This window comes from Jaculus jaculus, chromosome 5 (assembly GCF_020740685.1).
Source record: "Jaculus jaculus isolate mJacJac1 chromosome 5, mJacJac1.mat.Y.cur, whole genome shotgun sequence".
In the NCBI taxonomy this organism is placed as follows: Eukaryota; Metazoa; Chordata; class Mammalia; order Rodentia; family Dipodidae; genus Jaculus; species Jaculus jaculus.
The window spans coordinates 40,747,255-40,770,088 of record NC_059106.1 but is presented as its reverse complement, the minus strand read 5'-3'; the positions used below and the strand labels follow the sequence as shown (position 1 = coordinate 40,770,088).

The 22,834-nt window shown below is 48.9% G+C and overlaps 1 protein-coding gene across 9 annotated transcripts in view; it reads left to right on the top strand.

Moving 5' to 3' along the window:
* The window catches only part of Nphp4 (nephrocystin 4), a 121,914-nt gene that overhangs the window by 87,069 nt on the left and 12,011 nt on the right, over positions 1–22,834 (top strand). For all 9 annotated transcript variants that reach the window (XM_045150035.1, XM_045150034.1, XM_045150033.1 and 6 more), the window contains 3 exons: positions 11,801–11,961; positions 15,407–15,587; positions 20,194–20,319. In XM_045150035.1, the coding sequence (XP_045005970.1) occupies positions 11,801–11,961; positions 15,407–15,587; positions 20,194–20,319 (468 nt within the window). The remainder of the gene's footprint in view (positions 1–11,800; positions 11,962–15,406; positions 15,588–20,193; positions 20,320–22,834) is intronic.

The following is a 22,834-nucleotide window of genomic DNA, read 5'->3' as shown; positions in this document are numbered from 1 at the left end:
ATTTCAGTTGGAGGACCCATAGCAAGAGTGTGTTTACTTTTGTAAGAAACGGTGGAATTGCAGTTAGCTTCTCATTGCTGAGGCAAACGCCAACCCAAAGCAGCTTCTGAGAGGCAAAAACTTATTTTAGACCTTTAGTTTTGAGGGGAAGCTTCATTATGGTGGAAGAAGCTGGCTTTCTACACCACACACCCATAGCACAGAGAGAACGGCAAGTCAAGATGGCTCTGAATACCCAGTAGAGCTGAGCTCCTCAGCCCCAGGTCCTCTCCCAGCAACTTTCCTCCAGCAAGGTTCTCCCTTTCAAATGCTTGACCAGCTGGGGACCAAGCAGAAAGCTCAATCACGAGCACCTGAGGTGATGGGGACATGTACATTCAAACGAGCACATGTGGCCGATGCCCTTCTGCACTCCACCAGCAGTAAGTGCATAGTCCCTGTCACTGCACATCCTCACCAGTGTTTCTTTATTTTTTGAACATTTTATTTATTTATTTGAGAGAGAAAAAGAGGCACATAGAGGGAGAGAGAATGGGCGCACCAGGGCCTTCAGCCAGTGCAAACAAACTCCAGACCCATGTGCCACCCTGTGCATCTGGCTTATATGGGTACTGGGGAAACAAATCTGGGTCCTTAGGCTTTACAGGCAAGCACCTTAACCACTAAGCCATCTCTCTAGCCCTCTCACCAGCATTTCCTGTGGTCAGTGCAGTGTTCATAGCCTGGTCATTCTGGGAAGTGTTAGTAGTCACTCATCATTTTCTCCTGCGGCTCTCTAGTGACATGTGAGGTTGAATGTCTCATCGTCTGCTTGCTGGTCCTGTCTTATATCTTCCTTCACGAGGCGTCTGTTCAGACACACACCAGGACCAGGTGTGTCTGCATATGTAGGCACAGGCACTTTGTCAGATGGTGTTTTTCAAATCAATGACTTGTCCTGCCCATTCTCTCACCAGTGTGTTTTGCAGAACAGGTTTGAGTTTTGATTCAATGTAGCCTGCCTGTGATTTCTTTCCTGGGTTGTGCTTGTGCGGTGTCAAATACCACCTCTGAGCCATGCGTCATCTCCTACAAGTTTTACAGCTTTGTGAGGCTAGGATTGTGATTCATTTTGAGTTACTTCCTATAAAAGGTATGGTTTTTACAAAGGGAACCCATCGGTGTGGCTTCCTCCCACCCAGACAGAGCTGTGAACATTGTGCAGAGGCCTCCCTCGCACATCTACACCCCAGTCGCTAGCTGACCCCAACGGAACCTTGTTCTGATTCTAACAGTGTAGTTAAGTTTGACTCATTGTTTAGGGCTTAAGTGGGGACCTATCATGTGCACTCAAGTGGTTGTGCATTAATTTCTTTCACTTAGTATCTTGCCTGAGATTTTGGCTGCTATTGGTCACAGTAGCAGGTAGAAGATATATATGTATATGTATATACCTACACACACACAAACACACACACAGAAAGAGAGAGAGAGAGAGAGAGAAAACAGAGAGGGGGGAGGGAGGGAATGGACATGCCAAAGCCTCCAGCTGCTATAAACGAACTCCAGATGTGTTCGCCCCCTTGTGCATCTGGCTTGCGTGGGTACTGGGGAATTGAACATGGGTCCTTTGGCTTTGCAGACAAGCACCTTAACTGCTAAACCATCTCTCCAGCTCTGTTTTTACTTTTAAAAAATATTTTTATTTCAGTCACTTTTTATTAATTTAATTTTTTATTGATAACTTCCATAATTGTAAATAATATTCATGGTTATTTCAGTCATTTTAAATCATACTGTTGTGAATGTTCTTCTGGAGCATCTGTACCTGCATTTGTGCTGGATCTAGGTGAAATGCTGAGGCCTAAAATAATAGCAGGAATATCATGGATGACTGACAAGGTTGAGGAAATACTGCATGCAAACATAAATAAAGAAAAAAAAGGAGGCTACACAGATGGCTTAGCAGTTAAAGGTGTTTGCTTAAAAGCCTGACAGCCTGGGTTAGATTCCCTAATACCCATGAAAAGCAGATGGCACAAAGTTGCACATGCATCTGGAAGTCATTCGCAGTGGTGAGCGGCTCTGATGCATCCATTCTCTTCTCTCTAAGTATGATTATAACATCGAAAAACTCTGGGTCAAGAGAGAAAACCTCAGCATCCACAGGACAGAAGGAGCTGAGATAAAATTTAAAAGCATAGAGATAATACTCAGTGAAATTATAGCAGAAAACCTCCCAGGTAGAGAGAAAAGAATGGACGTCCAAACACAAGACATATTTAGAACCCCAAATAGACATGACCATTGCTCTGTAATCTTTCCATGGTACATGATACAAAGTAGAGAATCATGAGCTGTAAGAGAAAAACACCAACTCACCTGCAGAGGCAAACAGACAAACATCTGTCTGTCCTCAGCATCCCAAGTATCCAGGAATATATAGAATGATGTATCTCCAGCTCTGAAAGTAAGTGGATGCCAATCAAAATGGTTATAGCCAGCAAAATAAACTTTCAACACGGATTAGAAATAACGACATTTCAATACAAGCATGACCATAGAACCAGCAATTCTGATGATACTTATCCACAGAGGAGGAAGAAAGACAGTCTTAACCAAGAGAGCACAGGAAAGAATAAGTTTCACAAAAGAAATAGACAAATAAAAGAGGTCTAAGCAAGAATTCATCATATCTAGCACAGCAAACCAATCTCCACCATGAATAAGGGAGAAAGGAAAGAACAATCCAACCAACCAGAAAACAATCCACAGATGATGGGAATTAGTCTCTCAATAAAAACCCTAAATGTAAATGGTCTTAACTCTCCATTTAAAAAATGCAGAATACATGGGCTGGAGAGATGGCTTAGCGGTTAAGGTGCTTGCCTGCAAAGCCTAAGGACCCTGATTGACTCTCTAGATCACACATAAGCCAGGCGCACCAGGTGACAGGTGCACAAGGTCACATGTGCACAAGGTAGCACATACATTTGGAGTGCGATTACAGTGGCTGGAGGCCCTGACACACCAATTCTCTCTCTTTCTCTCTCTCTTCACTTGCTCTCTTGCATTCAAAAAAAGGCCAACCTGTTGGGCCTGCCTCAAAAAAAAAAAAAAAAAAAAAAAAAAAAAAAAGAAAAGATGCAGAATACATGACTGGATTACAAAACAAGGCCCTGGGCTGGGGAGATGGCTCAGCAGTTAAAAGCACTTACTGTGCAGGCCTTACAGCTATCATGTATTGCCAGAAGCCATGTAAAGCCAGACACAAGCAGTGCATGAGTCTGTAATCCCAGTGCACCTACAGCAATGGAAAATGGTCAGATTCTTGAAGCTGTGGGTCAGCTAGTTTGGTATTTAAAAATGGCAAACAAGAAGAGAGACCCTGTTTGTAACTAGGTGGAAGGGAAGGACTGAACCTCTCAAGGTTGTCCTCTGATTTCTATACACATGCTGTGGTACACACACACACACACACACACACACACACACACACACACACACACGCATGCTCCCCCCCACTATTACACATCCATACAGACACAACAACAAAATCCATTTGTTCATTGTCTCCAAGACATCCACACCTAGCATTTCCATATGGGCTCTGGGGCTTGAAATCAGGTCCTTATGCCTACATGGCAAGCCAAGTGAGCTATCTCTCTAGCTCCCTGCAAGTCTTGATCCTTTCTTATTGGTTGATGTTCTTGTATTTATTACCAGAGGTAATAGACATGTATGCCTCCACCCCTTGAGAAGACAGAACAGATATTGTTGATTTTTAGACTGAGAAGTAGGCATTGTGGCTGCTTGAGTTGGTGGCATAGAGGGTTTAGATGCCTGATGGTTTGTGTGCTTTGAGTCTCCCTGTGATCACTTAGCTTCCCAGTAATGCATCATGTTGTCTTGTCTAATTTGTCACCACCATTATCTGAGGCACACATTCTCTGCATTGGCTGGCAGGGAACCTTTTGGGTTCCTTATGGATCAGGTGGATCTACTTGGTTGGCTTTTGTGTACACAGTCTAGTGTTCTATGCTTATCTTGCCCAGCTGTTTCTCTGAGGAGCCGTGCCCCCTGGATGGGGATCCTTCTTGGAGATGATGGTCTGGTGTGCTTTGAATCTGGGGCTCATGGCTTTGCAGCTCTCCCCTGGGAATAGCTGGGGAATACGTCATACAAACATGGGAGGGTTTGAACTTCTCTAGTTCTGACTCAGAGGCTTTAAACCTTTCTTATTTTCTTGGTATCTCTCTTACACAAAAATTGTGGGTCCTGGTGATACTGACTTATTTGCATTGTTTTGCAGTTGTCATCGTGTTTTCAGAACTGCACTGCTACTGTTAAGGCTGAGAACAGAGTTGAGCATAGAGATGAGATTCTTAGCAGCTCTCTCAGTCTTAGGCTACATCCCCACTGCAGGACAGGCTCCATGTGGTGTGACACAAAGCCCTGAAAGTAATTCTTTTCTCAGTGGTGTCAAGTTACCAATTTGATATTCAGTGGGATTCATTTGTTTCAATTTGTTTTCAATTTCATATTTGCTCTCTTCCTTTTTGATTCAATGTTTTGGAAAATTCCCATGGCTCAAAATACAAATGTGTAATCAAATGTACTCTTGTGTCTCCTGGTTGTCCTGTCTCCTGTGGTTTAGTCCACCTGCCCAGCCTCCTGGAGGCCTTACTTTGAAACTTGTTCTTCAATTGTTTTTGTTTAGTTCTTTTTAAAATTAATCAATATATGTGGTTTACTTTCCCTTTGTTCTTATGCAGCAGATTGTACACCACAGACGCTCTTCCACACCTGGCTTTTCAGCTCATATCGTACCCTAAGGCTCACTCCACGGCGGAGTCACCCACGTGATTTTGCTTTGTAGCTGTGTGGTACTCCAGTGGATGAATGTTCTGTGTTTACTCCAGTCTCCTAGTGGTGGCCATTTGAGTCATTTGGTTTCACATCTCAGATAATGCTGCAGAAAGAAACCATGTATTTCTGGGTCTGGAAGTCAGATTAGAAGGTCAGAGGCCATGAATATTATCTTAGTCTGTTTCCTGTTTGCTTTCACCAAACACCAGGGCTGAGTCATGTATAGAGAAAAGAGGTTTATTTTAGCTCACAGTTGTGAACTCTGAAAGTCAAAATTAGACAGTCCCATTGGTTTGGCCTCTGATGACATCATGTCAGGATGGGCGCCATGGTGGACAGTGTGAGTGTGAGTGTGTGTGTGTGTGTGTGTGTGTTAGAGACAGGAAGGCAAGGAGTCTTGAGGGCAAGAATTTACAATTTTCTTTTGTGAGAACTCACTTCACAAAACTAGAATGAGCTTGTTATCCTGGCAGTGCCCCCAAGATCTAACTACATTAGACGTCCTCTCAGTACTGCACACTGGAGACTAAGCTTCCACATGTGAGCCTTTGGGAGACACATGCAGATCATATCCACACCACTACAGTGACATGGATAGATGCACCTCATAGCCCTTGGCCAGGCTGTGTCCCTCTGCCCCCACCCTGGTGAGGCAGCCTGTTTCTTTAGGGGTTTGCCCTCAAAATAGGCTCTTAACCTAGGCATTTTTTCTAATCTGGGAGATGTGGAGTCTCTCTGTGGAGCTTCAATGATTGAGGCCTAAAATCTTTTATATTTGTCTATCTTTATCTGTAAACTGCCTCTCATGTGTTTCCTGTTTTTCTGCCAGGGTTGTTTCCCTTGTTCTGTGTGGGGGCAGCTCTCTACTCATGTAATCTAGTGGACCAGGCTTTCCTCTTGTTGCTTCTGCATTCTTTTTTTTTTTAAAGGTGTATATTTATTTACTTATTTTTATATGTTTGTGTGTATGTGTGTACATACACACACACACATAGACGCATGTGAGTGCATGTGAATATCGTGCACCAGAGTTTCTTGCCACTGCAATCAAATACCTGTTTGGCTATGTGGGTGGCTGGGGAATTGAACCCAGACCAGCAGGCTTTGCAAACAAGCCTTTAACCACTGACCCATCTTCTCAGACCCCTTTCGGATTCTTGAGTCTCAATAGAAAGGCTTTCTCCCCACTGAAAGAGTTGGATGCGCTTTCTTCCATGCCATGTAGATTTTGTGTTTTACATTAGGTTTCCGATGTGTTTACAGTTTATCCTGTGGTATGGTGGGTGTATGGATCTAGTTTGATCTCTTTTTCAGATGTCCATCTAGTTGACCCAGTGCCATATATTGAAAGCCACCCTTATCACTTGACAGACACTCTTTTAAATACTTGTATTTATTTCTGTTTTTTTTCTATTCTGTTTCCTAAGATTATCCAACTGTTTTGTTTGTGTATAATGTGGCGTGTGTGGGGTGGTCGTGTGCTGTGTGCGTGTGTATGTACCTTTGTGGTGCTCCATGTGCTCACCTGTAGTGGGTGGGCTTCCTGCAGTAGCCAGAGGGGAACTGTGAGGGTCCCATGCCCTTATTCTGCCCATTCTGACATGAGCTGGGGTCTGTTATGGATCCCGGAGCTTGCCGTGTTTTCCATGGGCTCTGGTGATTCTCAGATCTCTGCTGCACTAAGGGACTGTGTTACAAATGTGTGTGGCCACACCCAGCTATTGATGTGGGTCCTGGGGGATCCAACTCCAGTAGTCTCAGAGCACTGCTGAGGCCCTCACGCTTGCACAGAAGTGCTCTTATTCATGGAGCCACCTCTCTAGCTGCACAGATGGTTGTTGGCAATAGCTAGATAGGATATTCTAGACTTTTGGGGCCACTTTCAGAGTTCACAACTGTGAGCCAAAATAAACCTCTTTTCTCTATACATGACTCAGCCCTGGTGTTTGGTGAAAGCAAACAGGAAACAGACTAAGATAATATTCATGGCCTCTGACCTTCTAATCTGACTTCCAGACCCAGAAATACATGGTTTCTTTCTGCAGCATTATCTGAGATGTGAAACCAAATGACTCAAATGGCCACCACTAGGAGACTGGAGTAAACACAGAACATTCATCTGCTGGAGTACCACACAGCTACAAAGCAAAAATGTCTACTTAATGCTCTTGCTTTTGTTTTTTTCTTCTCATCGTGAAGTCCTTTAGCACTGCTCTTAGCCTGCGGGCTGAGGCCTGTTCGGCCACCCGCTTCTCAGGTACTCCAGCCTCACTGCCAGGCTGAGAGGGAGTTTGTAGGAAGCTGAACCTGGCACAGCTCATCCGTGCAGGGCTTTCCTGCATGTCCTTGCTTATTTCTTTTCCCACAGAGACTTGTTAGTATCTTTGTCAAGATTCTGTTACATTTGCAGGTTAACATGGGGGCAAATCGCTGGTAATGCCAAGGAGGGGTCTGAGTCAAAGATAGACATGCTTTCCCATTGCTTCATTTCTCCCTTTGTCCCTTCATGAGGACTTTGGGCTCCCCTGCCTCCCAGGGATATTGCTGTCTTCTTGCTTTCTAATCACTTAAGTGTTGGGATGATCTTAACTTTCCTTTTTTCTCTTTACTTTTTGATGTTCTTTATTGTTATTTTCGTAGTTTTCCTGACTTGCTTCATTTGTTTGTCTTAATTTATTTTTTAAAAAAATATTTATTTATTTATTTATTTACAAGGAGAGAGAGGGAAAAAGAGAGAGAATGAGAGCGGTCACACCAGGCCCTCTTGCCACTGTGATTGAACTCCAGATACTTGTACTGCTTTGTGCATCTGGTTTCACATGGGTGCCGGGGAGTCAAACCCCAGGCTTTGCACGCAAGTGCCTTTAACTACTGAGCCATCTCTCTAGCTCCCTTTTGTTTTTATAAATACACTATTCAGGACTATGAATTTTCCTGCTTCTTATTTTGCTGATTCAGTTAAGTGGTGTTTTCATTCTTTTTTCTTTTGTGTGTGCATGTGTATTGCAGGTTTCATCACATGTGTGAAGGTGTACATGCATATGTGTGCAAGCAAAGGCCAGATCTTGGCCTTGGATGATGTCTGCCTTGATTTCTCTCCTCCTGATTTATTGGGACAAGATCTCTCACTTGAACTCAGGATTCACAAATTCAGCTAGTCTAGCTAACCACCTTGCCGTGGGGATCTCGTCTGTGCTTCTCCAGCACTGGGATTGCAGGCAGGCCACCATACCCACCTGGCATTTTTATGTGTGTGTCAGAGATCTGAACTCAGGTCATAACACCTGCATGGCAGGCACTTTATGAACTGAGCCATCTCCTGAGCCCTCATTAATTATTTTTTATTTATTTATTTTTAAAAATTTGTTTATTTATTTATTTGAGAGCGACAGACAAAGCAACAGAGAGAGAAAGAGGCAGATAGATAGAGAATGGGCGCGCCAGGGGCTCCTGCCACTGCAAACGAACTCCAGATGCATGTGCTACCTTGTGCACCTGGCTAACATGGGTCCTGGGGAATCAAGCATTGAACTGGGGTCCTTAGGCTTCACAGGCAAGTGCTTAACTTCTAAGCCATCTCTCCAGCCCCATTAATTATATTTTAGAAAACTTTTTTTTTTTGTTTTGAGACAGTCTCATGGAGCCCATACTGGCCTTGAACTCATTATGTAGTTGAGGATGACTTTGAACTCCTGCATTTACATACTGAATGCTGAGAAGATTTGTTTACCCTTTGGATAGTTATTTATGATTAAGTTGTGACTTTAGCCTATTAAATTCTGGTTTATTGCATTGTGAGGAGAGAATGCTATTCACATTATTTCTACTTTATGAAATGCATTTAGGTTTTCTTTGTGGCTTAATATGCTGTCAGCTTTTATTAACATTCTAAATGCACCTCAGAAGACATGTTCCCTGTCATTGGAGTACAAGACTCATTACATGTCTGCAGATGCTGTACTTGGTGGACTAGGTGCTCAGGTTTTCTGGGCCTCTCCTTGTTTACACTACACCGATCTGCCCTTGAGTGAAGAGTGGGTGTCTGCCATTGTGTTCCATCTGCTTCCCCGCGTCTCTGGAATTCTGCTGTCCTTGGTGCCTGGGTATTTGTTCATGGAGACTATAATTCATTGCGAATTATAGAGGTGGGAATTGCAAAATATCTCTCTCAAGGGAGTTGTGGACGCCTGCCTAAGGCAAGAGGTGTCTGTGAATGGTTGAGTTGAGTGAGAGGAAGGTGCATCCACCCAGACTTGGACCTGGGTGTGGGCTATGTGAGAAGGCTGTAGGATCCAGACGAGCTGCGTGCGGGGAGGCTTGGGGAGGAGGACGCCCTTGTCTACTAGGCCTGCTCCTCATGTAGCTGGTGCCTGATGCCACCACAGTTTCTGAGCCCGAGCTCTGGGAGCAGGTGCTTCCGAAGCATTGCTAGTTGCTAGGGTCTCAAGAGTGGCAGCTGAGCGGAGCATTGAATCAGCTGGTGAGGAGTGCAGTGGTCCGCAGTCCCAGTGTGAAGAGGTGGTGGGCTTGTTAGGAGTGGCCTGCAGCTGCCTCACTAGAAAGTCCTGTGCGTGCATCTCTGCCTCTGTGTTTAATGGCAGTCCTCTTGCTCAGTGCCACTTGAGTAGGGACACTGTATACCTTGTTGCTTCATGCTCCTTGTACAGGGCCCGGCATGTGGCAGGGCACAGCCATTGTTTGCTGAGTGAGGAACTGGTGGAGGGTCTAGGAGCTAATAGGGCGTTGAGAAGAAGGAGCACGGGAGCCATGGGGGGTGGGTGCTGGGAGGGGCTGGCTGGCAGCTGACAGGGCTTAGTGATGAGGGAGCCAGACTGGGGATGCTGGGAGAGGCTGGCTGGGAAACCTGGGGTCAGCTGGAACATACTGGGCCCAGGGTGTCCCAGGAAATGTGCATAGGTGACATTGAGGTGGGGTGTGGAGTTGCCTCCAGAGGTGGATTATGTTAATTGTATTGCCATACTTTATTTACACTTCACACATGTTAATTAAGCCAGGTCCCTTTCTCTTTTATCCTCTCAATGAGCCTAAACCCCTGAGGCACTCACTTGTGAAGTCACTTGGCCCTTGGGATAGCTGGGTTCAGAGTGGGCGGGCATCAACACAGAGAGGGGTGTGGAGTCTGCCTCTCTGAGTTGAGTGACAGTGTTCTGAGCTTTCCAGGGGCTCTTATACCCATTTTTTCTTCAGTCATCCTGGCTGCTGATAGCCACCTTAGGGTTAGCTCATTCGCATATCAGCTTACAGCCAGTCTCTGGTTGTGGCCCCCGGTTGCCATGGTGATGGTGTGGCTGCCAGTGAGTGCCTCGTTTATTTAGAACTATTATGGTACTTCCTAACTATTGCTCCTAACAGGAGTGCACTGCCCAGTGTGTTACTAGGTGATCAGCCCCCAGAGGTCTGGCTGTGGTGCATGGAGGGCTTGCACTCCTTCATCCCTGTACCTCAGTTCCTCCTCTGGCTGGGGAATGCAGTGGTGCCACTGTGTGGTGAGCCTGGGCTTTGGTTGTTTGGGGTCTGCGCCAGGGGCCATGTGCCTCTGAGAAGCGCAGGGAGCCAGCAAGGCTCTGCACGAACACAGGCAGGCCCAGAGCTCCACAGATGCGGTGGGGCTGAGGACTCAGAGCTGTCTGTGGAGCCAGGCTGTGGTTGGGCTGGCTTGGTCTGGTCATCTCTGAGATGCCAGGTAGGGGCCTGTCTGCAACTCTGTGACATTTATCACCTGCGCCTCCTGTGTTTTGTCCTTGTTCTCTACCTGCCTTTTCACTCCAAGAGATGCCTCATTATGATCGTGCTATGCCAGAGCCAGTGCTCGCTCGCTTCACTTCTGGGGTCCCAGCCCAGGACCCCATGCTGCCAGTCTGCCTGGTCTGTCCCCCAGGGCTAGAAGCCAGTAGTCACAGGCTGTGACCCTCTCATTCAATGGCACTATAAAAGGAAGTTATCTGTCTTGGGGAGAGAGCAGATGGGATATTGGTCCGTGGTTGCTCCATGGGGCTGAGGCTCTAGTGGGAGGAAATGGCAAGCCTGTCATGAGTGGTCTTGTGGCTGCCACATTAGCTGGTCTGTGCCTAACTGAGGAGACTGCGACCCAGCTCTGTAGACCTCAGCCCTGTGAAGAGCTGCACATACCCCTCCTCCCTAGAGGCCAGGGCTGTGCTCATTGTGGGCTTCATAAATACTGTTAGCATTATTGATAGAAAGGGAAGAAATGTGGTTTGAATGTGTTTCTCTGCACTGCTGTTCCTTGCTCTTTAACTAATGGTGATCTCAGGGGCAGTTTGTCAATTCAGAATTAATGACGGTGCCTCTTCAGGGAGATAAAGACAGGGGCTGCAGCCTAGTCACATCTCTCAGTTAGCCTGATAGGCAGGTGCAGCCTCAGAGCGGTGCCCCTGACCTCATGGGGTGGATGCCCTCTGTTTGCATCAGGGTACCTTGGGTATTCTATGCTCCTGCAGGACACGTTGGTAGCTTCATCTCTGTTTGAGTGCTGTGTGTGCACGTGTGTGCATGTGCCGGGGTGTGTGCGTGCATATGTGTGCATGCACGCATGCGTGTGTGACCCAGTTCTGACAGCAGATGTGGACTACAGTTTTTCTTATATTCTGTGTGCAGAATAATAAACTCCTTGGCGCGCCTCATCAGGGCGTTGTCCCCATCCATCATTGACTGCTTTACAAGGACTTGGAAGACATAAATTTTATTTTGGGAGCTTGTTCTGTGTATTGAAAAGGAGTGTAGTCTTCTGAATGTGACTCTTTGTTTTGTTAATTTGGATATTTTATGATGTTTTTGATTAATATGTGTATTAACCATTGCCGTGATGGAAGCAGAAATTAGTAATCATGACCAGAGAAGAACTCTCGTCTTTGTGTAAAGATGATAAATGATCCCAATTACTTCTGGATTCACTTGGGCTTTCTTGGCACAGGGTCTCCTGGCTTGCAGCTGAGGTACACCGTGGGCCCTGGGTTCCTGAAGCCAGGCGAGCGGCACTGGTTCATCCACTACCTGGCTGTGCAGACCCTGCAGGTCGACGTCTGGGATGGAGACTCCTTGCTCCTCATTGGATCTGCTGTTGTCCCGATGAAGGTAGCAGCCTTCCTGTGGGACAGACAAGGCAGAATGCCACCCCACAGCCTCCTGGGGGGCCAGTCACCATTTGGTGTGTTGCCTGGTGGTGCACTGCAATGTGGCTCTCTTCTTGGCTCTGTTGCTTGCCCTCTGAAGGGACAAGCTTCTCCACTGAGTCTATAGCATTAAAGTTTCTTGGTGAACTCTTCTCCCATGCTGGTCTGCCAGGTGGCACTCCTTTCTGCCCCTTCCAAAGTGACGATGTCGGTTGTCTGAGGGCAGGTGAGGGCTAACCTATCAGGTAGAATGATGACTGAAGTGTGAGATGTTACCTGGCTCCTGTTGGTAGTTAATGGATAAGTCCTTCCTTCCTCCCTTTCTTTTTTCCTTTCCCTCCCCTCCTCTCTCCACCCTTTCCCTCCTTTCCCCTCTCCTCCCTTCCCTTCCTTCCCTTCCCTTCCCTCCCCTTCCCTCCCCTCTCCTGTCCTCCCTTTCCTTCCTTTCCCCTCCCCTCCCTTCTTTTCTCCTCCCCTCCTATCCTCTCCCTTCTTCTCCCCTCCTCTCCCTCCCTTCCTCCCTCCCTTTCCCTTCCTTGCTTTTGTGGCAGTGGAGATTGAATTCAGGGCATTGCACATCCTAGGCAAACATTCTACCAGTGAGCAACACTATTGTTCCCTGAACTGTGCGTTCTGATTGTAGTCAGAATTAGAATCTCATTCTGAATGTGGCTTCTTCTGTCTGCCTATGCTGATGTCACTTGTCCCCTCCCCAAGCCTTGTCATGTCATGGAGGGAACCCCAGAGGGTCAAAGTAAAGCTACCCTGAGAACTCCTGGGCCAAGGACAGGGGCCACTTCTGCCTGTCATGAATCTTAGGTCATAGGTGCCGCTGGGACTAACTGTTGGTATTTTATGCATCTGTAGCCTCCTCTGCCTCCTGAACAGTAGCTGCTGCCTGCTTGGCTCCCTGTCTTGTCCTTGTCTTCCACAGCTGTTGAACACTTGAGACCCAATGATCCCAGCTGCCACTCCACTCCTTTACTGCTGTGTGCACCCCATGTGGTCTATCCACCTGGGTGGGGTTGGAGTCCCCAACACTGTGCTTCTCTTCTTTGAAGCACTATCTGCCCCTCCCTCGTCCTGACCCATGGATCCAGATCCTGCCTCTACCACCCACCCATGACTCAGCATCTCTAAGGTTCAGTGCCATCCATGAGGATGGTGCTCCCAAGGGGTGGGGACAGTGTTTGGGCTACAGACCTGGGCAGAGTCTGTAGCCATTCGGGAGTCAGAAGAGTTTGGCTGCTATCTGACCTCCTGGTCCTCTGGTGTCAGGAACTTATGGGGTCATCATGGCCTTTAGTTGTCTGTCTCCCACTCTGGGTATGTCTTTGCTGAGTTTCCTAAACAGTATGGAGGTAGCACTGCGTGTCAGAGGGAACAGAGATAGGTGGACAGATCTTGGAAGGCTCACTTGACCCCTCCCAAGATCTGACAGAAGTCATCTGATCTTCAGCCACATGAAGAGAACCTTAAGCCAGCGTGGACAAATTCATCTGGAATTTTAGTGACAAAGCCTTTTAACTTTAAGCCTAGGCAGAGAAGGTAGGAGTTGAGGTGTGCAGTGATGGCCCTTTTGATGCAGACCTCAGTGGGCGGGGTGGCTCTGATGTGAGACAGAACTCAGTGGGCAAGGTGCTCTGATCAGCCTTTTTCTTTTGTGATGGGGTGGGAGTGGGGCTGGAACCCAGGCCTTGGGCTCTTCCCTTGAGCTGGGTGGTGTGGGGGCTGGAACCCAGGCTTTGGGCATGCTTAGCATGACTCTTGCCCTGAGCTGTACCTCCTTGCTCATCCTTTGCAGGCTTTGTTTTTGTTTCCTGCCTTCCAGCATGTTCTGCTCTTTCCCTTGATGTCTTGTTTCTCTGCTCTGACATGGTGAGATTTACATTTTGTACTTGGAAGAGCTTCTTACTTTGGCTTCCTACTGTTCTGCTTTTTTTCTTCCTTCCTTCCTTCCTTCCTTCCTTCCTTCCTTCCTTCCTTCCTTCCTTCTTTCTTTCTTTCTTTCTTCCCTTTCTTTCAGAGAGATAGAGAAAGAGGCAAAGAGAGAGAGAGAAAGAGGGAGAGAGAGAGAGAATGGGTGCAACAGGGCCTCCAGTCACTGCAAATGAACTCCACACGCATGTGCCACCTTGTACATTTGATTTATGTGGCTACTGGGGAATCGAGTCTCGAACTGGGGTCCTTACGCTTCACAGGCAAGAGCTTAACCACTAAGTCATCTCTCCAGCCTCTCTGCTTGTACTTTAAAGTTCAAAATCTTTGTTAAAGAAAGGAAAATTTTGGGTAAATTGATCCAAGTGGGTTTCAGGGTCTCTTGGTGTGATTCAGTCAGTCCAGCCTTGGGGTGATCCTGTTGCTGATCTGTGCTTCCAGTGGAGAAAGGCTCATGGTCACCCTGATGGCCATCAGAGTTGAGGTTTTAGCAGTTTCTACTCTGATGCCTAGTTCTTTGCCATTATGTCCTCCGAATGTCACAGGCCCACTAGGGGCAGCTTAGGTCTCGGTATCTCCACTCCCAGTCGCAGCTGCTTCTGTGGCTCTAGGAGAGATCTGAAAATTACTAACATTGGGATCTTAATTTGGTCCTATCCTTCTTCTGATGTATGAGGAAGCTCTAGCTGCAGGCACATGGTTGCCCGAGGTCACACAGTAGAAGTCCAGGCTGGCTGGAGCTTGCAGTTCTACCACAGTTCCCCAGCATGCCTTGCCTGGTCACAGGCAGAAGCCTGAGGGTTGAAATACTATAGCGGAAAAGACATATTTAAGAAAACTCTGCTGTCAGTCCTTGCTCAGGGATTTTCCTGCCTTCTGCCTTGACCAGCCTCAGCCTGGCACAAAGGTCCTCACGGGCTGCCTCAGCCCAACCCCAGCAGTCCCCACAGCCCACGGTCTTTGTCTCTTACCACCTTGGGCCACACTGGAACCTATGCTTCCTGGTCCACAGGCTTTGCTCTGTGCCCTTGGCCTGGTCTGTCTGCCTCATGGTCCCTAAGCCCATGGGCTTACCTTTGTTCTGAAAGTTCGTCTTTATCCTGGGGCACTCCAGAGAAAGGCCAAGCATCTCATTCTGTTGCGCTTTTTCTGGTCTTCTCCTTGGAGGCTGGCTTCTCCAGGGCAGCTGCGAGGCCCCTTTGTGTGCCCTGGTGCCTCCCAAAGTTTACTCAGTGCGTGGGTCGTGGTGCACTTTGTTGAAGATCCCCATGTTTTTAAAAAATTGTCCTCTTGCTTTATTTCTCACTATGATGTGCTTTGTGGCTAGGGCTTTTGGAGTTCTGACCTTGACGTTCTTTTCCTCTTCTTCCTCAAGGGCTTTTCTGGGTAGATCAGAAGCTGTTGCCTATAGCTACCTAGAGGTAACCTTGGCCAGACCCCAGATTCTGAGCACTGTCTCCCCTCTGCAGCACCTCCTCCGCCAAGGGCGGCCAGCCGTGCAGGTCTCCCACGAGCTGGAGGTCGTGGCCACTGAGTACGAACAGGAAACAGCTGTGATGAGTGGAGATGTGACTGGCTTCGGCAGTGTCAAGCCCATTGGAGTTCACACGGTGGTGAAGGGCCGGCTGCATCTGACTTTGGCCAACGTGGGTAAGAGTCCTGGCAGCATTGCCTGGTTTTGTACCATTTGTCCAGTGAGAACTCGTCCTGAGCTACAGCAGGAGGGGAAGCTGCACCATGGGCATCCCCCACTTAGTGGGAAGCCAGCAAGGTTTGGGTCAGTGTGGCGTTGACAGACTGACCTTGGCCATTGAGCCTGGCCTGGTGTCAGGCATTTGTTGCCCAGTTTCTGCTGGACTTGAGATTATCAGTCACCTCAGGTTTGACTGCATTCTGTGGTCATCCTTGTGGCCATCCTCAAATAGAGTGACTAGGTGACAGGAGGGACTTCTTGCTTGGAGTTCTAGCCCACAGAACTGCCAGACAGAAGAGAGATGTTGTGAAACTTCATGAGAATCAGGGACAGGAAAGGGAGGAGAGCATCACGACTTGGTGTCAAGGTTGTGCAGCAGAGATGAGGCATGGTCTGGGACAGTATGAGGCATGTGTTCAGTGACCCTACCTGGGCCTCTCCAGCAGCTTTCACTGAGGACTGAGGGGTTTGTGGGCAGAGGTGTTGAGGCATAAGACAGGCATCTGCCCGTGCCCATCCCAGAACAGAGGACCAATAGGGAATCCTGCAGGGCTAGTGACATGTCCACTGACGCTCCCTTGAGAGTGCTTGGAAAGGTGGGAGAGTCCCTGGAAAGGTAGAAAGCAGTGGACCAGTGGTGGGAAGCTTCAGCGAGGATGGGACTAAGACCACTGTCATTGTATGAGGAAATTTTCTGCCCCTCACACCCAGCCTGCTCTTAAGTCCTGGAGCCCCACGGGTCACATCCGGTGTGTCCTAAAGCACAGGGGTTGGTGGAGCCCTGGTGGCAGCAGCAGCCAAGGAGCAGGTGCACAGCTCATTAAGTCTGGCTGGAGGTTTCTGCTTGCCTGTTTACAAAGTATAGTCTGAGGCGACCTGGAAAATAGACAATATGGAAACAGCAAAACTCAATTAGGTTGTGGAGAAATAAATGAGGCACATGTGAGAAGCAGACATTGTTCAAGAGCCCATGCAACGGGGGAGCTGCAAGAGGCATCCTGCTCTGAGACCGTAGCGGCTGTTTTTATATTTAATTCACCAGCCTGCAAATGTGCAGTGACTCCAGGTTTTAAAATCTTATCTTCAGAAGAAAGATGGGCTCCATTATATGTTATCTTAAATTGTCATTTTCATACTTTGCCTGCAAGAGAGAGATAAGCCCATGGGAAGGAGAGCCTGAGGTGGCCCGTGTGCGGGCTTCCCATGCATGCATGTGGTGGGGGCGAGCTGCAAATGAAGGGCGAGTGTGCCGCAGTGGTGTGTTTGTGCAGCCATGCTTGGGTTTCCTCTGGAAATTGTGCATTTTTTTTATTTTGGAAAAGGATTATGGATTTTAGTTCTTTATAAAGGAGGTTATTTCATATGGTATAGTAGGCATATAGCAGTGAGTTCAGTGATGGCTGTGGGAACCCTTAGAGTGACAGATACCGAACAAAGCCTGCGCCTTCGCCTGGTGCTGGTACCAAACGACTGCGCTCACAGTGTGCGCTCCAGCGGGGGCCAAGCAAGGACACTGCTGCTAACAGATATGCGTGTGTCCACCAGCCGGCCCAGAGCTCTTGGAATCTTACCATCCTGTGGTCTTTCTTGGTGGCTTCCCACCCAGGCCCTGACTTCTTCATCAGCCTCTCCATGCTCTCTCTTGCCCCACAATGCTTGCTTTCACCTAGCGGCTTTGGCTGTGAAGTGGGTGAATGATCTACATCACGGGACCAGCTGAGATCGTGTTATTGCTTCTGCAGCCTCTTGGAGGGTCTTCTAAGGAGGCACATGGCAGGGCAGATGTCCCCCAGGTCAAGGGTCCATGTTCTTGAGGCCCACAGCAGCAAAGCTGAGGCTTTGAAGAGAGCCTGTGGCAATGGCTTTGGCTATGCCCTGAGTGAGGGACTGACACCTAGTGGTGGCACTCTCTGCTCCACCACTGCCACAGATGGGTTGGTCCCCAGCTTCACCTTTTGTTTCACCAATGGGGAAAAAACCCTGAGCCAACTGAAGATGGCAAATTGTACTTGATGAAATACAGCGCCTTTGTACCTGTCCCTGCTTGAGAAAATGTGCGATTGTGAGTCCACCTCGCCCGGTTTACATCCCATCTTTCAATGAATCGGCTCATCAAGTGAGAGGAATGAGAGGAAGCAAAACAAAGGACAGCAGCATCCCTTGCCCACGAGAGGATTGTGGGCCATGCTGATTTCACCACTGTGGCCACTGTCACCATCCATTCTGCCTCCAGCCTGAGCTCCCAAACGATGGCCTCCTACTCGCAAGCAGTGCGTATGGATCTCGGACTTTAAAGCATCTTCCCTGGCCCGTGTTAGTCGTGCTCATGTCAGTCAGATGTGGATGGACCAAAGGCCTCCTTGTCTGATTCGGGGAACCAATAGCCGTGAGATGAAAATGGTCAAGAAAGCTGAGCTTCCTTCACGTGTGGGATGAATCCCTACCGACCCTCCCTGAGCCAAGGAGCTGTGTGCCTACCTGCTGGCTGCCTGTGAGGCTTTGTCGTGGGACAGGTCCTCAGAACGTGACAGAGAGCTTGCCAAGATCTGTCAGCCTACAGGCCGCCTCCTTCTGCAGTGAGTTAACCCGGGAAGAAACAAAGCAGCAGAGCCTGGATTTGCTTTGACTGGTGGGTGGAAAACTGAGGTACCTGGGAGTGTGGAGTGGACGCTGCGTGTCCTGGGACTTCCGATTGGGAGTGTGGAGTGGTCACTGCGAGTCCTAGGACTTCTGACAGTGGGAGTGTGGACACTGTGTGTCCGAGGACTTCGGGCAGCGGGAGTGTGGAGTGGACCTTGTGTGTCCGAGGACTTCTGACAGTGGGAGCCAGTAAGTAGCAAGGCATGGGGGAGATGCTGAAGCTTGTCTCTGTGGATTCAGCCCAGACTTCTGAGCTGGGGCTGGGGATGTGTGGAGGTGCTACCCTCCCACATGTCACTGAGCCAACGCCAGGATCAGGGAGGAGAACCAAGAGTGAGAGTCAGCTAATGGGACACTGGCTAGAGTGACTTTTCTTTTGAAGAGGCTGTCTCTGTTGGGGACAGGGCAGCCCTGACACCTGGCTTCTGGCAGTGATCACAGGCAGCACTCGACACAGAGCTTGGTCGTGAGAGATTTCTCCAGCTGTGAGAAGGTGGCTGGACCAAACATGTGACCACTCTGTGAGCTTTGGAAAGGTGCTGAGTGGGGATTCTGCATCTGGCCCAGGCAGCAGCTGGAGAAGGTGGCAGAGCACCAGCACTTTCCAGACCTTTGACTGTGAGGAGCCTGCTAAGGAGGCAGCCAGAAGGAGCTTAGATTCACAGTAAATACTCTGAAGGCGATACAAAAAGGATTTTAGTGCAAATGGCCTTTGCACACACGTTGGTTGCTAAGGGGCGACGTTTGGCTTTAGTCTGCTTGCTTCAGCTGCTCACTGCAGTTGTTAACTGCACTTTTCCTTGCCCATACTGGGGCCCTTGTCTTGCTGGTCTTCTGGAGTGATGGTCTGCTATGGCCTGATGCATTTGGGACCCTCACCTGTCATTCAGAATCACACGAACAGGCTGCTGTTCCCTTGGGCATTGAGCACCTGATCAGAGCTGTTTAGAGATTGGCTGGACTCAATGGAGGACAGCACCTCGGTCCACCTCAGCTCAGGTCTGTTGTGTAGGAAGTCTTCAGGTCATTCAGTGAAGAAATGTGTCTGGCAGCTGAGATGAAAAGGCCACCTCTGTAACCAGGAGACTGTGGATCCGACAGAGGACGTTGAGCTGGCCCTGGAAAGAAGCAGCCTGTGGGCAGGAGGAGCCCAGAAGCAGGAGCATCTGAAGAGGGACAGGAGGGCCGCCAAGCAGGGTCAGCCCCTTCTTCCCTTGGGAAACAAATATGGGCGGGAAGCCTGGGAAGGGGTTCCTGCTGCTGACAGCTCCCAGGAAAGCTTCCAGGACGCCCATGCTGGCTATTCTCCATCCTTGCTGTAGGGCTGGGAGGACGCGCAGCCCAGGTGTTTTGGCAGCGGGGGCCTGTTCTGGAAAGGGGCTTCATTTGCGGTGCTTCGCCTCACTCCCAGGGAAAAGTCCTGCTTACAGAAGAGCACACCCGCGGGCGGATGCTGCCTCTCAGAGGCACCCCAATTTGCAGGTTCTTGGTGGTGATTTTGCAGATCTGCTCTTGGGACAGGTTTGTTCTGGGGGTACCCTGCTGCTCTGCAGAGCCTTCTGTTGCATATTAGCTTTGTGATGATTCCAGGGTTCAGAGGCCTTTGTCTTCAGGTATGCTTATTCATGGAAAGGCCCAGAACATCAGCTTTCCCAGGATGTGGTTAGAAATGGGGATGCTCTGGGTGGCCATCTAGACACCCAAAAGTAGGAACCATGTACAGATGAGTGAGACCACTCAGAGATCAGCTTCTGCTGCCGTCCACCTCGCAAGGCATGTTCTGAGTGCAGAAGGGGAATGAGGGGATGCTAGCAGGTTCTAGGGTTGAGGTGACATCTGAAGGCAGATCTCCCTATAGGAGGTCTGACCTGGCTTAGCAGCTTCTCCTTCAATCCTTGTCTTAAGGGGGCAATTTTCACTCAGGTCACACATGTGAACAGAAAGCAAGAGGTTCCAGATCACTGCCACCATCCAGGTCTCGGGTCATCTCAAACGATGGAGCCAGCTTCTTCTCTGGGGGCAGTCTCCTTACTCCAGGAAGTCCCAGACGTGAGTTGAAACTGTGGGCCCCATGTGGCAGATGGTGCGTGTGGGGTGGGTAGAATGAGGCAAAGACTGTAGGTGTGTATGACTGCTGCGCTGTTGATAACTCTTGTGTCTAGGACAGATAGTGGCTGTCTGTGTCCAGCTGGGGAGCCTGTTAATATTCTTGGGCACCTGTTGAGCCTTCATGTACCTCCTGGTTGGGCCCTGCAACCAGCCATGATGTGTGATGTTTCACAAGGAAGCAGTACTCCTGCCAGTGGCCTCACACAGATAAAGAGGGAATGAGACTGATTTTTATTTTTTTACATTTTTGAGGTGGGGTCTCACTATAGCCCAGGCTGACCTGGAATTCACTGTGTAGTCCCAGGCTGGCCTAGAACTTACAGCAATCCTCCTACCTCTGCCTCCCAAGTGCCAGGATTAAAGGAGTATGCCACAACACCTGGTGAGATTGATTATTAAAATCAAACTTGAAACTGCTTACTGGATTTCTGACCAGCTTGGAAAAGAAAGAGCTGGGTCTAGGCAAGAAAGGTCTGGATTTGGGAAAAAAGCAGGGAAACTCTTAAGGTTTATTAGCGTCTAAACCTGAAAGATCCATGAACCCAGACTCGAAGTAAAGGTGGTAAACATGCTTTCAGTAACCTTTCCCCTGCCTGTGAACAGTCCTTGGCTTCATTGGCCTTGAACTGGGTTTCTAGGGGAGATGCCAGGGTCATGGTTTAGAGCTCACTGGGACTCTGGACTCAGGTGTCCACCTCATCTAATTTCTGACATGACCCTGGGCAGACCTGTGTATCCTTCCGGGTTGGTGGGGGTGGCAGATGTTTGTAAGGACCCATGATCCAGGTGTAGAGTCTATTCTGGATCAGCTTTCTTATTTTACCATGGAATAAACGGAGTCAAGTGAGGTCTGGCAATTTGGTCAGCAGATGGGAAGGGTGGTGAGGTTATCCCTGATTTTCATCTTGGGGTCAGTGTGTCTTCACTCCATGTTGGCCCCTTCTGACTACCTGGCCTAGGGCCCATGGAGAGAAGGAGTGTTCTGGAGTTGGGTGCCCTGCAGCCTCTGGTCTCGTCAGAAGCAGGGGGCAGAAAGGTTTGCCAAGAGAGCCTGTGTCACCTTAGAAGGGACTCTGAATCAGGAAATTATGCAAAGTTTTGAGAAGTCCTAGATGCTTTCTGTGTCTTGGCAAGCATGGCTTCTCCAAAGCCTTATTTCTGACTCCCCTGTAACCAGGGGAGGCATTTGTTGGGGTGCCATGTACTCAGCCTGGAGCTCACCTTGACTCCCACCTGTGTGGCTGCGCCCACCCTGCTGTTCCTCCTGGGCCAAGGCCACAGGGGGCTCAGACCTGATTACAGGCCAGGCTTCCTCCTTCACACCTGAGTCCTGACATGAAAATGCTGTTCAGGCGGCCACTTGTGATGTCTAATCCAACTCATGGCATCTACAAAAATTAAATGACTTTAAAATAGAGTTATGGGGGCTGGAGAAATGGCTTAGCAGTTAAGTGCTTGCCTGTGAAGCCTAAGGACACCAGTTTGAGGCTCCATTCCCCAGGACCCATGTTAGCCAGATGCACAAGGGGTTAGCACACGTCTGGAGTTCATTTGCAGTAGCTGGAGGTCCTGGCGCGCCCATTCTCTCCCTCTCTCTGCCTTTCTCTCTGTGTCTGTCACTCTCAAATAAAAAAAAAAAGAACAAAAAAAGTTTTTGAAAAATAGAGTGATGGTGAGGAGCCTGGAAATAGCACTGTTTCCCTGTGACAGAGGGAGAGGCGGGTGAGTTGGGGAAGGAGCACACTATCAGTGGGAGGCCATCAACATCTGGAGACAGAAGGTGGAGCCAGGTCCTGGAGAACCCCTGCTGGTGTTGCTCTCTGGGGGCAACTTCTCATGGTGCCTGCAAGTCGGGAGGACCCAGGTCTCAAGTCAGGGTGCTACTACACCTGTCCTGCCTGGGTGGGTGACTCATTGTCAGGGAATCTCATGTGCCAGCATGTGGCATGACATTGTCATCATTAGTCCCACTGACATTGTTAGCCCCAGCTCCGTGTGGGAAGGAGGGACAGGTATATCTGCCCTCCTGCCTGCTGGTGTGTGGCCATTTAGCTCTGTTCACTGCTAATAGCTCTTGTGAGGTGTCCAGGGTTTGAGTAGAGTCTCCTGCCCCCACCACCAAGGAGACTGACTATTTTTGTGACATAGGCAGCTGAAGGGCATCTAGGAGCAGCATTGGAACCAGGCCTGCTTCTGACAGGCTGGGAGGACTCCAGCTAAGGGGCCACATCCACAGAGCCCTATTTCTGTTCTGAACTTGGGCTTGGCATCCCTGCACACAGGGTGGGCTGAAGATCTGGTGCAGTGATGTACCCTTATAAGAGGCAGGTATCCTGTAGCAGGGGTCTCTGGGGAGTCTGCTCCTAAGCTCCTGGCTTTTCTCTCGGAAAATCACCTTCGTGTGTGTGTGTGTGTGTGTGTGTGTGTGTGTGTGTGTGTGTGTTGGGGGGTAGTA